Source organism: Artibeus jamaicensis, unplaced genomic scaffold, assembly GCF_021234435.1.
Source record: "Artibeus jamaicensis isolate MK-2021 breed Jamaican fruit bat unplaced genomic scaffold, CSHL_Jam_final contig_497, whole genome shotgun sequence".
Taxonomy (NCBI): Eukaryota; Metazoa; Chordata; class Mammalia; order Chiroptera; family Phyllostomidae; genus Artibeus; species Artibeus jamaicensis.
The window spans coordinates 8,304,180-8,318,394 of record NW_026521863.1 but is presented as its reverse complement, the minus strand read 5'-3'; the positions used below and the strand labels follow the sequence as shown (position 1 = coordinate 8,318,394).

At 44.0% G+C, this 14,215-nt stretch overlaps 1 protein-coding gene across 1 annotated transcript in view; it reads right to left on the bottom strand.

The window, feature by feature from the left end:
* The window catches only part of NOX3 (NADPH oxidase 3), a gene marked incomplete at its 5' end in the record, with an annotated part of 57,183 nt that overhangs the window by 11,864 nt on the left and 31,104 nt on the right, over positions 1–14,215 (bottom strand). Inside the window, 2 exons of the mRNA XM_037126232.2 lie at positions 1,716–1,862; positions 13,092–13,254. Coding sequence (XP_036982127.2) covers positions 1,716–1,862; positions 13,092–13,254 — 310 coding nt within the window. The remainder of the gene's footprint in view (positions 1–1,715; positions 1,863–13,091; positions 13,255–14,215) is intronic.

Sequence of the window (14,215 nt, the reverse complement as noted above, 5' to 3'; positions counted from 1 at the left end):
GCCGGGGTGGTGGGGGAGAGGTTTGGGCAGCCCATGTGCATCACTGAGAGTCCCCCAAGATCCTCTGTCCTAGAGACAGAAACCAAGTGCTCCACAGAAGCGAACAAATTGCTGTGGCAAAGCCCTGAGTAGTTTTGATTAAGAGAATTGGGGAAGGCTTTCTAGGGGACTGGGCTTTGAAGAATGTTTTCATGCAGTGGGGAGGGACATGTCAGGGGGAGGGGACAATACAAGGGAAAACTTGAAGCTTGCATTGTTTGGTGGCTTCCGTGCCCAAGGAAAATGACGAGAGTGGATAGGACAAGGCAGGCTGTCATTAGGTCCCTTTCTGGTGACACCAGAAAAGGACTCAAAGTACTTACTAGTTATTGAAGTCTGGGCATTATTTAATAGTAAAACAGGGCCTTTCCTACTTATAATAGTGGTACCACTGAGCTGCCAATCACTGATGTTTGAGCTTTTGGAACTATTTTTCATACTTCTCAGCCCAAGGCTCAATTAATCTCCAAACCCTGTTGATTTGCCCTTTGCAATACCTTTTCCATCTGTCCCTTCTGTGCTTGTCATTCTGCCACTTTGAGCTTGTTGGATTTGGTTTAACAATTGGCTATTCCTAAAACAGCCTTTTGATTTCTTACCAACAGATCACATCAATTATTTTATTCTAGGAATTTGAGCATCTAAAATATTTCCAACATGTCATGGCAAGAATTTAAGAACATTAATTTAATTTACTTCTATTCAGAAAAAAAAGTATATGCTATAACACACTTTTGAAAAAGACAGAGAGAGAAACTCACTAGAAGACAGAAATGCATTCATTTGTGAGTTTTAGTGATTAATGCAAATCTTCTTGGCTCCCGCACTTTCTGTAAGGTGAATATCCATAAGAATTACTACAGAAATGATGATTTGAACATACGTCTCATAACTGAGTAATCATGTCACTGTTAGATTTCATGTTTGATGAGTTAAAAATGGTTTAAAATTTAATTGTTATCGTTCAATATTCTCAACACTGAAATACTACCATAGTGAAATATTTTGATATAAACTGTTTTTGCTAAATTCAACTGTAATATTTCTAATACAATATGGTGCAGAACACCTGCCACAACAGAAGATGACCTTGATCTTTGGTGAATAAACACACGTGCACACGATTTCTAAGAACACCTTAAGAAAATAAAGCATCTACAGCTAAATCATGGATTCATAATGATTATTTTCAGTAGAAACTTGCATGCTTTAAAATATGAAATGTTTAATATAAACGCCAGGGGATTTTTTTCTCTTTAACTCTGAACAGCTCAAAGTATAGGATTAGAACCAATTAGGAGGTCAGCATGACAATAAAGCCAATCAATAATATTCACTTGATGTCACTAAAATGACAAATGCCCCTTTCAGTGACATAATGTTTTATAATTTTTCTTGGATTTCCAAATTTAGAATTGTCTTCCACTGACCACCCCCTTTTTCATTCTTCTTTTCTGTTCCTTAGCATGTTAACTGTAGGTTCTTTCATTGCTATGATTTGAATCTCTCTTTTTAATCTGGTTTTATTTTATTCTCCTTTCCTTTTTAAGAATGTGACAATAATTCTTTCATGCTATCAGAAAACTCTATAGCTCATTATTGAAATTGTTTCTTTCCCCTTTGTTCTATGATTAGATCACTTGGGTAATATTGCTCATCCTCAGTCCCATCAATACCTGGTTTTCATCCCAGCCAGTGAGAAAGATATGATAACTCAGAAGGTGGGGTTTCCCTTGCTCGCCCAAGCGTGTTTCCAGTGAGAGTAAGAGATCAGCAAACCACTCAAAGGCTCTGGAATCCCGGCAGATCCAATAGAAATACACCTGTCGCCAGAAGAGAAGAGAACAGATTTGCCCCTCTTTTCACAATGTGCTAATAATCGCAGACTACTTTATCTCCATTAAATTATTTGAACCCAAATGGGCACTTCTTTAAAATAACATGCTTCTTTCTGCCAGTTAACAGTCACACTGTGGTTTCTTTTGAAAAAAATTCACATTGCGTTTGAAAAAGCCCAGAGTGAATTCAGAGTCTGGAGCCTGTTGGCTGTTGCCAGTTTCTCTGGATGAGGATCAGTTCACCACGTGCCTGGCTGTGCTCCTTCTGAACGAGGTTAATAATCACGACTAGCTGTGCCTTTCACTGCTCCCAGAGGGGGATAAACTGTTAGACCAGCCCCTTCATCTTTACTTATGACCTAAGCTGGGGGTTGGAACTCCTGTCTCCAGACACCCCAGAGGCTGAGTGCTAATCCACTTCACCAGCTCCGCCCTCCCTCAGAGGGTGGAGATTATGGAAATCACAGAATCAGGCCACAGAGGCCAGAAGTTTCCCCCCAATCAGACATATCATTGTTCAAAAAAGCTGGTGGGTAGTGGCTACGGTTGTGTGTCGACTGCTATAATAACATTATGTCTAGAAACATTAAAAAAAAAAACCTCTCCGTGTTAGCAAATGGCACGTGACAAGAAGGAGTTTGGGTTTGTTAAAAATAAAGGCTTAGTTTTTGTGCTTTGAACTTTAGATAATTGTCTCCAGAAGAAACCACAGGAGACAGATCTATTAATTCTCCTTATTTTTCTCACACTCCTACCTCCTGCTGCCCACTACTGTTCTCTTTAACCCCTCCCCAAAGAGGCACCTCTCTACTGCAGAGCAAGATCTACCAGGGGGGCTGGTCTTGAGCTCCACCAAGAAATATCTTGTCCAATAGTTGGTCTTCTCCCTTCCCCCTCCACCAGCCAGCCTGCAAGCTCACCCTCATATAATTAAAGTTATTGATGAACATTAATTAACAGATAAAGTCATGAAGTAAAAATCACAGAATGTATTTCAAGATGAGCCATCTTGCTCTTTCTCTCCAGGTTTGCACAGGAATTTCAAATATTGACCATCAGGAAAAGCAGAAGCTAGTGATGATAAGACATTGTTCTCTTAAGAATTAGAGCTTACGTGTATCGTTGGACATCCAAGTATTGCTGCTACTTGGAAGGGTATTTTGCATATTAATTGCAGGGCAAAAGGTAACCTCTAAGTGTGTTAACCGCTCCCCCACAAGGAGTTCCTGTCCCTTCTTGGCTGTGACACTGGAAGCCAATGGTTCCTTTAGGTGAGCGCCCCATGAACTCCCACAAGAAAGCGCTGTGATTGTGTGCATCCATTCACATGTTAACCTGGTAAATATGTATTAAATGTCTATTCTATGGCAATGCTGTCTTGGCTCTGGAGCTATAAGAGAAAAAAAAGGAACAGAAATTCACTGTCCTCATGGAGTTTGCCTTTTAGAGGGAGAAGGAAGACAATAAGTTAAGACAATGTATAGAATATGTCAGCCAATGGGAGAAACATGAGGCAGGCTGGGAAGGGTTGCAACACTAAGTCAAATGGTCAAGAAAAGAGGACATTTAGGCAGAGATTTGGATGAGGCAAGGGAGTGGAATAGTTAGTGGAGGAACTCTGTGGGTGGAGGGCACACGGAGGGAAGGAACCCTGAGTGGGACCTCTCAGGGAAGACCCAGGGGGAAGGATGGCTGGAGCAAGATGGGGGGTCACGGCACAGTGTCAGTGCCCAGCAGGGCAGTGACGTGGTCTGAGGGAGGTCCAGGAGGGAGGGGCCATTCCAGCCGTGTTGAGAACAGACTGGGCTGTGTGTGGTGTGGGAGTGTGGGCAAGCATGAGAGAATGGCGGCCAGGAGGCTGACGTCGTTCTCTGCATGGGGGATGAATACTGCTGTCTTCTCTCCGCACTTGCGTGCAGTGCCTAATCGAAATCATTCTTTGCAAACCTAGGCCCTCCCTTTAGCTTGCTTGGCTCCTGACAGAGGTAGAAAAACCACTGAATTTAATCCCATTCTCACCTATGCACCTGCCCTTCCTCCCGCTCTCCATAGGTTGTGTTACCCAAAAATGTTGATGGTGACAGTTGCTATAGAACAAACATCATTGACTTCTCTTATTTCCACTGTTTAAGGAACATGCTTAAAATTCATGCATAGAGAAATAATAAACCAAAACACTTGTTTTTTAAGAAACCTGTTCATTTCAAATCCAGTCCTAATCATTATTGCTTGAAAAATACCTCCATCTCAGCCTTCCTTTCAAACAGAAGTCACCCCATCGTTTCTTCCTTGGGGTCTAGCCCTGGGTCAGCGCTCTCCGGGTTTGCCAAGCCTTTTATGCCCTTTGTGTCCTTGCGAGGGCTGGGTGTGTCCTTCCCTCTATAACTGCCTTACAGGTGACACCAGGCAGCTTTGGGGCACAAGGCAACATAGAGCAGTGAGAAGGCTCAGGGATGTTCTCCCGGCAGGGCAAGAGAAAAAGAGGTTTTGGACAGAGGAAAAGGGTGTTGACGTTGACTCTCTTTCATTTCCTAATGGTGACGGTCACTGGCTATGCAGGGACAGAAGAGGTTCCCTCCTGCATTTCAGCCACCAGGATGGGCCTGCTTCAATGGCACAGCTGACACCCAAAACAATAGGCTATACCTCTGTGATCTGTGCTTCCCCAACACTCACCCCTCCTCAGTCTCCAAAAATAAAATGACGCTAAAACCAGTTACTTGGGTAAAACATGGCTGTCAGGATTCTGTAGCTGATATCAGAAGCCCCAAAATACATAAGATTACTTTAAAAAGTCTTGGAAAACAGAAACTCCCACTCAGGAAAGTGATGCAAGTTCTGAACTTTCAGAGTAATGAAGCTATTTCTTTAACAGAAAATGTTCAACACATTTCTCTCCTGTGTTTACAAAATGGCTCTCTCTGTGGAAAGCGGTATGGAGTTAGCTCAAAAAATTAAAAATGGAACAGCCTCATGACCCAGCAATTCCACTTCTGGGAATACGTCTGAAGAAACCCAAAACACTGATTCGAAAGAGTATATGCCCCTCAGCATTCATTGCAGTGCTATTTATAATTATTTACAATCACCAAGACTTGAGAGCAGCCCCAGTACCCAGCAGTAGACACGTGGATAAATAAGCTGTGGTATATTTATACAATGGAATATTGCTCAGATTTAAAAAAAAAAAACAACCTAACCTTTTGCGACAGCATGGATGGACCTGGAGAACATCATGCTAAGTGAAATATACCAGCCAGAGAAAGACTAATACCATATGACTTCACTCATAGGTGGAATCTAATGAACAAAATATAATAACAAACAAAACAGAAACGGACTCACAGACACAAGGAACAGACCAACGAGTGTCCGGAAGGAGGAGGGTTGAGGGGCTGGGTGAAACACGTGAGAGGATAGATCAAAGAAAAAAAGAACTCACAGACACCACACAGAATGGTGGTTAGCAGAGGAAGAGGGGTGTGGGGGGAAGTACAAGAGGGTAAAGGGGGATGAATGGTGACGGAAGGGGACTTGACTTGGGGTGGGAAACACACTACACAAAATACGGATGATGGATTTTAGAATTGTACACCTATAGCCTACCTAATTCTATTAACCAATGTCACCGCAATAGATTCAGTTTAAATAATGGCTCTCCAGATGTTTTAGGGGACCACTCCGGGACTGCGTCATGGGGGTGAGGAGTTCTGTGTGCGTGTGGCCTGTCACAGGCCGTCACTGTCACAGCATTCCCAGGCATGAGCCACCAGACCAAACTCAGCCAAGTCTCATCTCAGAGGGCCGGGTCGGAGTGGCCTCCTGTGCTGTGTTCTCCCTGAACCCCACTCATCCTGTGCTCCCCCGGCCCGGGCTTCTGTTTAGGGCTCTGCCGTGCTCTGTGGGAGGACCAGCTCGCGGCCATCTGGGGCCAGTAGAAAATGAACCTGTGCTGTGTGTTGATAAACCATTTCAGAAAACGAAGCAAGGGAAGCTACTCATCTGTTTTACTACCAGAGTTCACAGACAACCCCCAACACCTTCTTCTGCCGAGTCCCAGGCAGCCGTCCACAGACGCAGGCAGCAGACGTGTTTGCAAATACAGTCTGGATTTTAGACCCCAACTCAATTTCCTGAGGATGGTATGGAGACAAAAACTACTTATTTATTTCTTTATTTATGGCCCAGAATGCCTTGCCACCTTAAAGTAGGCAATTGTGCCTGAGGCACGATAATCACACATTGGGCGCTTTTGAGTCCTATGACCTGTCCTAGACGTCTGGGTTCACCATCTACCAGTAACTGGGGGCAGATGGTTCAACTTGCACTTAGATGGCCACATATGTAAAATGGCAAAAAGCAGACAGCAAACACAGAATACCGACCCATGAGGCTACTGTGAAGAGGTAAGGATACGGCCCATGGAAGCATTTTGTACAATGACAGAGGCATTTTGAGGTCAGAGCTGTTAGCTGCTATTGTCAGAGTCGTTTGAAAGAGGTTACAGAATAAACACCTCAAGTTTGGAGCACAAAGGGGGTTGTTCCCTTATTTGGAGGTTTGTGTTCCCACTTGTCACTTCGGAATTGGAGGGATGGTGGTCACTGACAGGAGGTGACACCAGACTTTATCTCTAGTACCAGTCTGAATGCCTCAACATCTGTCACAAGGACATAATCCTGAGAAAAGAGGTCTTTCACCAACAAAATGCAATGCCAGCCCCATGTGTGCCGAACCCACATGGAGTTTTATAGGGTGCCAGGATAGACCTTGACCTTGGGTAGTACCTCCACCAACAATGCAGTTGCAGTGTGACCTTGCCTCCTCCTGGGCCACACTCTTTCTTTGTTCTCCATTGTTGTGGACTGAATGTCTGTGTGCTTCTCAAATTCATATGCTGAGATCCAGTGTGATGGTATTTGGAAGTGAGCCTTTGAGAAGTGGTTACATTTAGATAAGGTCAGGAGACCAGAGCCTTCAATAACAGGATCAGTGCCCTTCTAAGAAGAGGGACAGGTCAGGCCACTTTCTCTGGCATGTGAGGGCACACAGGAAGGTGGCCTCCTGCAAGCAAGGAAGAGATTTCTCACTGGAACCCAGCCCTGCCGGTTCCCTGGTCTTGGACTTCCAACCTCTGACACTGTGGGAAATAAATGTTTGTTGTTTTAAGTCAGCCGGCCTGTGGTGTTTTTGGTACAGCAGCCTGAGTTGGCTAAGACAACCACACTGCATGAGATAACAGAACTGACCAGAAGCTTCAGACTAACAGGATAATGGAGACTTTATATGGAGGGAATCATGACCATTTTCCAAAAGGAAAATGTTTTGCTCTTAAAAGATAAAGACTGTGACTGATACTTAGAAAACATAATACCTCCTTAACAAATAGTAGCTATTATTTTCCTGGTTTTTATTTTGTTGTTGTTGTTGCCATGGTCATCTTGGATGAACACAGTAACAAATTTTGAAACAACCACTTCTTCTTATTGAGATGCTTCCTTAACAGGCTTCCATGTCCAGTTTAAAAAAAAACATAATTATACAATTATATTTCTGGTTAGGCATTATCAGCCTGAGACCAGACTTTGTCAAACATTTTTAGTCCTCAAGACTACTTCTTAAAGCCATTACCCTTCAAGTTAACTATTGCATGGCTGGATTGCTGGTTTGCCCTGTGGCTAGGCCCTGGCCTTGTTTGTGCCTTGGTTTGTTCTAATTATAATAAACAGCAATTGTTGAACAACCAAAATGGCATTAATAATAAAATGGTCACATAAATTGTGAGATATTCATACTACAGAATACCCTGAAGGCATAAAGTAAAATAAAGTCAGTCCGTAGGCATTGACAATGAATGTGCTATAAGCCATGTTAGAGCAAAAAGAAAACAACAGACTCTCTTCCTCTCTCTTTCACACATGCAGACCCCCTACTCCATCAGTATTTATGTAAAAATAAAATAACACCCTGCATGTAGGCATAGGTGAATATGTTCGGGCAAATGAATGGAAAAGGAGCAGAATAAGATGCACTCAACTGTTTAATGGTGAGCCCCCTGGAGAGTAAAGTAGAGGTGATGAGTTTGGGGAGAAAAACTAATGAAGGGCAATTCTGGACTGTTTGAGTATTTTATTTGATTCTTTTACAGGGACAGTTTGGTCGTGTATGGTGTATGTGATTAATAAGCCAAGATATTAAAAACGTTAATACTGGTCACCTCCCCACGAGGCAGTGGTGTGGCCTGATGGAGGATGAAGTCATTGGAGATGACCTGGTGAAAGACGAGAAGAACCTGTGTCTCTGGAGAGGCAAAGGGGGCCCCACGCTCCCTGTTCAGGGAGCGCAACACGGCAGGTGGTCAGGAGACGTGATCAGTCCCAGGAGCAGCCACGGTGCCCGTGTGAGGGGGAGTGGAAGTGAACAATTTCTCAAACTGAGCGGATTCAATTAAACGTATTTTTCATTCATTAGAAAAAGGAGCAGGCCTTCCTTTGTTTCATTAGTATATTTAAGTAGAGTATGGATTTTTGTCTTCCTTGGCCTCTTTGTCTTGTTCCCACTGGCCCAGGCTGTCTTTTTATTTGAATTACCTGTTTATTATATTAGGTTAAGAAACCAAAGGCCATTTTGCATGGGACACACTATAAATATCCATTAGCACAGTTGTATATTCCTAAGCTGATGAAGGAAGACAATTTATGAAGAAATTGGATTACCTCTGTTTTTCTCTAATCTGTTTTATTAGCGTCTGAAGATTACATGTGCAGCTAAGAATGGGAACCCAGTCTTCCAGTTGGCAGTTGCTCTCAGTTCTGTCTGCACAGCTGGCTATGACATTGGTGCGAGCTACAATGTGGAAGCCAATGTTTTCATGTCAACAATCTTCCCATGCCCTCCCCACCCATACACACCTATTGCATTCATCATTCTGACAGTTTGCAGACTGTCCTTCATTTTTTCAAGCTCTGTTCACAAATTGAGTGTGATGTGGAATCAATCGTGCCCCTTTGGCAGGATTGATTTGGAGGATTTGGAGGGTGCCCATTGCAAAAGGGCGTTTCCACCCCTTAGCACCCAGCTTCCTCCACATTGCACCACTGAGACTTGACCAATTGTGCGCCCTTCCCTCATCCCAAAGCAGCCTGTGTTCTAACCTGCCTTCTGCCAAGTGAAGTTGGGCTCTTACTCCAGCGTTCAAAATATCCCTTCCATGTATTATAACTTCCCTGCATTTTCTTATCAGCAAGCCATCATTATTACACCTGCTGTTCTTTTGCCTTCTCGGGAAGTCTCCTCCTAACTACTTCTCTCCCTTCCTTCTCACCGCCTCCTGACTATCTTTAAAAATAAAAGATTGTTAGGAAGAAATTTTTAAACAGCACCTTCAAATAGAAAGTGCTACACATGATCAAGGAAGCAGCAGGTGTCCTGCGGGCCAATCTGCATTTTACTTAGAAGTGTTCTAGAACAATGTGGCAGGGCAAAAGGGTTAAAAAAAATGGTCTGCAGTGAAAATAACACACAAAACTTTGGTGCAATTTTTTTTCTAATTGTAGACTTGTAACATCAGGCTTTTTACAAATAAAAGAATGTATGCTTTTGTGCCAACTGGTGTTTTACTCAGGAGGAGAAAAGCCACTGTAGTTAACCATTTGGGCTTAAAATCCAGCTCCGAACCCCAATGCTGCTTGCCCCCTTTCCTGTTATGGAAGAAAACGATCTGAAAACTGTAGCCCAGTACTATAATTGTGAAGATGCTGTTAGATAAATATATACTGCTCTGCTCTGCTGTACTTTAAAAATTATATAGATGCTGACAGTTTAATGGAAGAAGTAGCATTTATACCTCAAAGGCATGTGGGTGGCCCTGACAAATATTAGTTATATAAGCCTAGTGATAACTGTACTCAAACAAACACAAAGTTGCTCTGAAACAGAGAAACTTCTGAAACTTTTTCTCGCGTGTGCAGACTCTCAGGAAGTGGCCCTTTAGTATAATTGTCAGCCTAAACATTCAATAGCGTGAAATCTCATTTTCAGGAAAGCTTTGCTGTGGGGATCAGAAACACTGGCTCCCATCCTGACTCCGTGGCCAGCCAGCTGTTCACTTGGGACAGACCACCTCCCACGCCAAGTATGGGAGCTACCTTTTGTTGCCATGGCAAAGCGAGGAGTTTAGACTCCTCACGTTGTTCTGTGATTCCATGCTTTTAGCTCCCATTTACCATTATTCCTACCTTTACTTTCAGCTGAATATTGATCCAATATTACCCCCAATTTTTATATTATAGAAGCACTGATTTTTATGTTCAATTTCTGTGTTTGGAATGAAGATCGATGTCTCTGTTTTATAGTTTCGTGTTAACCCTCCCACCGAAACAGCCCTGAAACCGCCCCCCCCCCCAAACAGTGCCCAGGAATAACAATGGCATGGGTGGGAGGAAGGGGTGTTACAATTTTGTAGGTCCCTATATGGACTGTAAGATTTTGTGGGGTCTTATGAGAATTTTTCTGCTCTATTTGTAGTGAAGTAATTGGATACATTATTTTAATTATAAAATTACTGAACAAACAGTCTTTCTGGTTAAATTAAAAACTGAATTAACCTTAGTAACCTAGAATCTTATAGAGAATTGCACAGAATCCATTTTTGTTTTGGGGGGCACAAAGGCATTTATTCACTCATCGATTTATTCAAAATTTATATATATGTATAAAATTCATATATATATGGAGAGAGAGATCTAAATAAGCCAGGCTCAAAGGAGCTTGCAATCTGCTCAAAGAAATAAAATATTACCTGAACATGCACGAGGGAAGGAGGTGGGTGTTGAGAGAAGGGCGAGGTATTGTAAGCCTGATGCGAGGAGAATGGTGGGCTTTTCATGTCAGTAGGAGAGGGCCTGGCACTTTCTAGGTGCTGAACGAATGTTCATTGAGTGAGTAAGTGAATGACCACCAGACACAGGCCATCATCATCAGGTCCCATGACATGTAAGGTTTAGTGTGATGAAACCATGAAGCAAGGAGACATGTCCCTAAGTGGATTTTACCTGGGAGACAGCAAGAGGAAAGAAAGCACTTAGGGGGACTGGAAATCCTCATGAATCATAACAAAGCATTGCCGTGGGGCCTGAATACAGAACACAGTAGTGGGTTTGCGTGCTTTCTGTCATAGACTGAATGTTTGCCTCTTAGAATTCATATGTTGGAACCGATCCCCAAATTGATGGTGTTTGGACGGGGTGTCTTTGGGAGATGGTTAGGGCAGACAGGTGGAGCCCTCATGAATGGGATTAGCGCCCCTTTTAAAAAACCTTCTAGACCTCTACATCTATTTTTTCCCTCACTGATCTGCAAACTGTAAATTGATAAACTTGACTCCCACTGACCAAAAGACACGAAGAGCTCCCTTGTCCCCTTCTGCTATGGATAATGGCAATTCTAGCTAGAAGACGGCCATCTGCAGGCCAGGAAGCAGGCTCTGGTCAGATACCAGGTGAGTCACCACATTGACCCTGGACTTCCCAGCACCCAGAACTGGAGAAATAGTGGCTGTTGTTTCTAAGCCATCCAGTGATGCTATTTTTTTGGGGGGGCGGAGGATAGCAGCCAGATGAAGATGCTTGTTACATTCATCGTGGTATAGAGAAAAGAAGACTGTCTTTAGCACAAGAAGGACCTGGATTCAAAATCACACTCTCACATTTACTAGGTCTCTGAGCCTCAGGTTTCTCCTGGGTACAGACTCTTGTTTTATGTTGTGTGGATCAGGAAATGCAGCTGAGCGATGAGAACCGATTCACTTCAAGTGATGCTTCTAATGAACTAGAGGCTGAACTAGAGTCTGACCAGGAGTCTCACCATCTTCCCACAGTGCCCTGGGAGAAATCATGTCTATCACCTGTTGCTGTGTTGTGAAAGAGCCAGATGGACCTGAGTTCGAATTCTGAATCTGCCTTTTATTACCCATGTGTTTTCAGAAAAGTCACTTTTGTCTTGCTACACTTCCCGTTCCTTATCTGAAAAACAGGTGTTTTATTATCTACTTTGTAAGGTTGTTGAGAAGATTATAATGATCAAATAAGAAAATGTATGTCAAGAAGCTGTCACTTGGAAGCTCATGAAATGATAGCTAATTTTACTCTTCTTAATTGGGAAGCCCCGACTTCAGAGATCGTCTGGTCTGGCATTGCCCCAGCGCTCTCTTAATTAATGCTGTTCCTGAGTGAGTGTCAGGTGAAGAAAGCTTCCATGGTTAAATGAGCTTGGGGAGGTGGGGGAAGCGAACCAAATGAGATTCTTTCCTACACAACTTATTTAGTAGGAGGATGTGAATCTTCTGCTGTGGGATTTGTACTGGCATTTCTTAAATTCATCTGACTGCAGAATTCTCGCTAGTGGACCGCATCCTGTGACTAATGCTCCGTAGAACACATACTGAGACATGCTCATGTAACCAGGCATCTGTCTCTGGCAGATGAGGAAACCGCAGCTAAAGCGTCAAGCAGACAAGAAGTAGCAGAACCGAAATCAGGACCAGAACCAGGGTCGCCTGACATCCTGGGTCCTCCTGAGTTGACACCACTTGGTCTTAGCAAGGGTTTCTCTCCTCGCTGCTCTAAGGTCTGCTGCTGGTCTTAGGAGCGTTAAAGCACGAGACAGAGTTTCTAGTGAGGTCTAAGAAAGGAAGGCAGCCATGGAGGATGTGGTCAAAAAACGAACGAGAAGAAAGGGAGATTTGGGGGTGGAGGACCACACCAAGTAAGCAAGCCGGTGAATCCCAGTTGCGGCATTTCCACTGCTCCTTAAGGCCCAGAATCCATGAGAGGAAGATATTGAATTGTACGCTTACAACCAGAGTCTCAAGCTAAAGAGACCAAGGAAAGGCAGCCTGCTAATATTACCGACTGAAGCCCAGTCACATAGCCATTTGCAGCCTGTCCATATTTTACTGACATGAGCAATTGCATGTCCTGTAATGGCAATGAAGCAATCAAATTTATGTCTAGTCATCTTTAACAAGATTAGACAGAACCCTTCTCATAAATGTAATACTGAATGGAGATTTTCAAGAACATAAGTACAGTTAAGGATCCTTGCGTTTATCCCTCCTAGTTAATTAAAATCCTCCCCAAGAATCGGCAGATGATAGATATCAGGACGCCGAGCCTTTGAATCCGCAAAAGGTGCACTAATGATTTTTCTCCGTACCTTGCTCGGCTTCAGCTGGGGTTGCGACTCGCAACACCTGTACCACAGCGATTTCAGAAGCGCGGCGAAGGGAGTGACGCCGATTCCCGCCGCGATGCACACGGTCACCGGGTAGTGGAACACGTCCGTCAGCGCGGCCCCGAAGGGCCCGTCCACTGCCAGCCTGCAATCACAAAGTCCGGCCAGTGTGGCGTCAGGACACTTGGCCCTCGACGCCCACGCCGGCCGAGACCAGTGCTTTTTGTTGGGGTGGGTTTGCAGGGAATGTGTGCAGGGAGGCTGGCTCTGCGCTGGAGAAGGCCCTCTCTGCAGAGCTGGGCCTCAGCGTGAAGATGTGAGGGGCCTGTCTCCTGGGGGGTCGACCGGAGGGTCAGGCCCAGGCGACAGCGCCTCTTCCGCGGGGCACACTCCTCTCACAGGTTGCAGAAGCGCTTGTTCTGGCTCCCCGCATTGTGATTCCTGCTGGAAGAAGCCTTTGCTTCCCTTTTACTTTCCTAGCTGCCCGCCAGAGAAACACAGCAGAAGCATCAAGGGGGGTTAACAGGTTTATCTGTCCTTTCGTGGATCCGTTTCTCCCGTTTTTGTTTATCTGGTCTCACTCCCTGCTACCACATACTTACATAATTTTAGCCTAATGGAAGCCATTTGTCTGAAATAAAACACTTTGAGATAACTTGTCAGATATGTGCAATTCCTCAAACTTGTTATTTTTGATTATGCAAACTCAAAATTTGTAACAATCAGGCCAGGGAGGCACTGAAGTATCTTGGCTCAGCAAATTTCTCTTTGTAAGGAGAAAGCATGTTCACTGAATAAATACGACTGCCTTTAACATGGCCCTAAATGTACTGGCTTCTGGGTTCTAGTCCAAGGCTCACGATCACTTCTCCGCACTTTTTTCTTTCTCTTCCTGTAACATCCCAGTAGCCAATTCTGCCACGGGGCCTTTGCACGTCATAATCCAAGTAACCACGTGGAACACTTGGCCTAACTTCCCCCCTTGCTTGGTTGACAGTTGCCCTTCCATTAGGTAGTACCCCACTGTCCTGGGGAAGATTCACAGAGCCCTTAGGCGGGTTACGCCACTTCTTATATAATTACAGCACCGCGCACCCCTCCTCCAC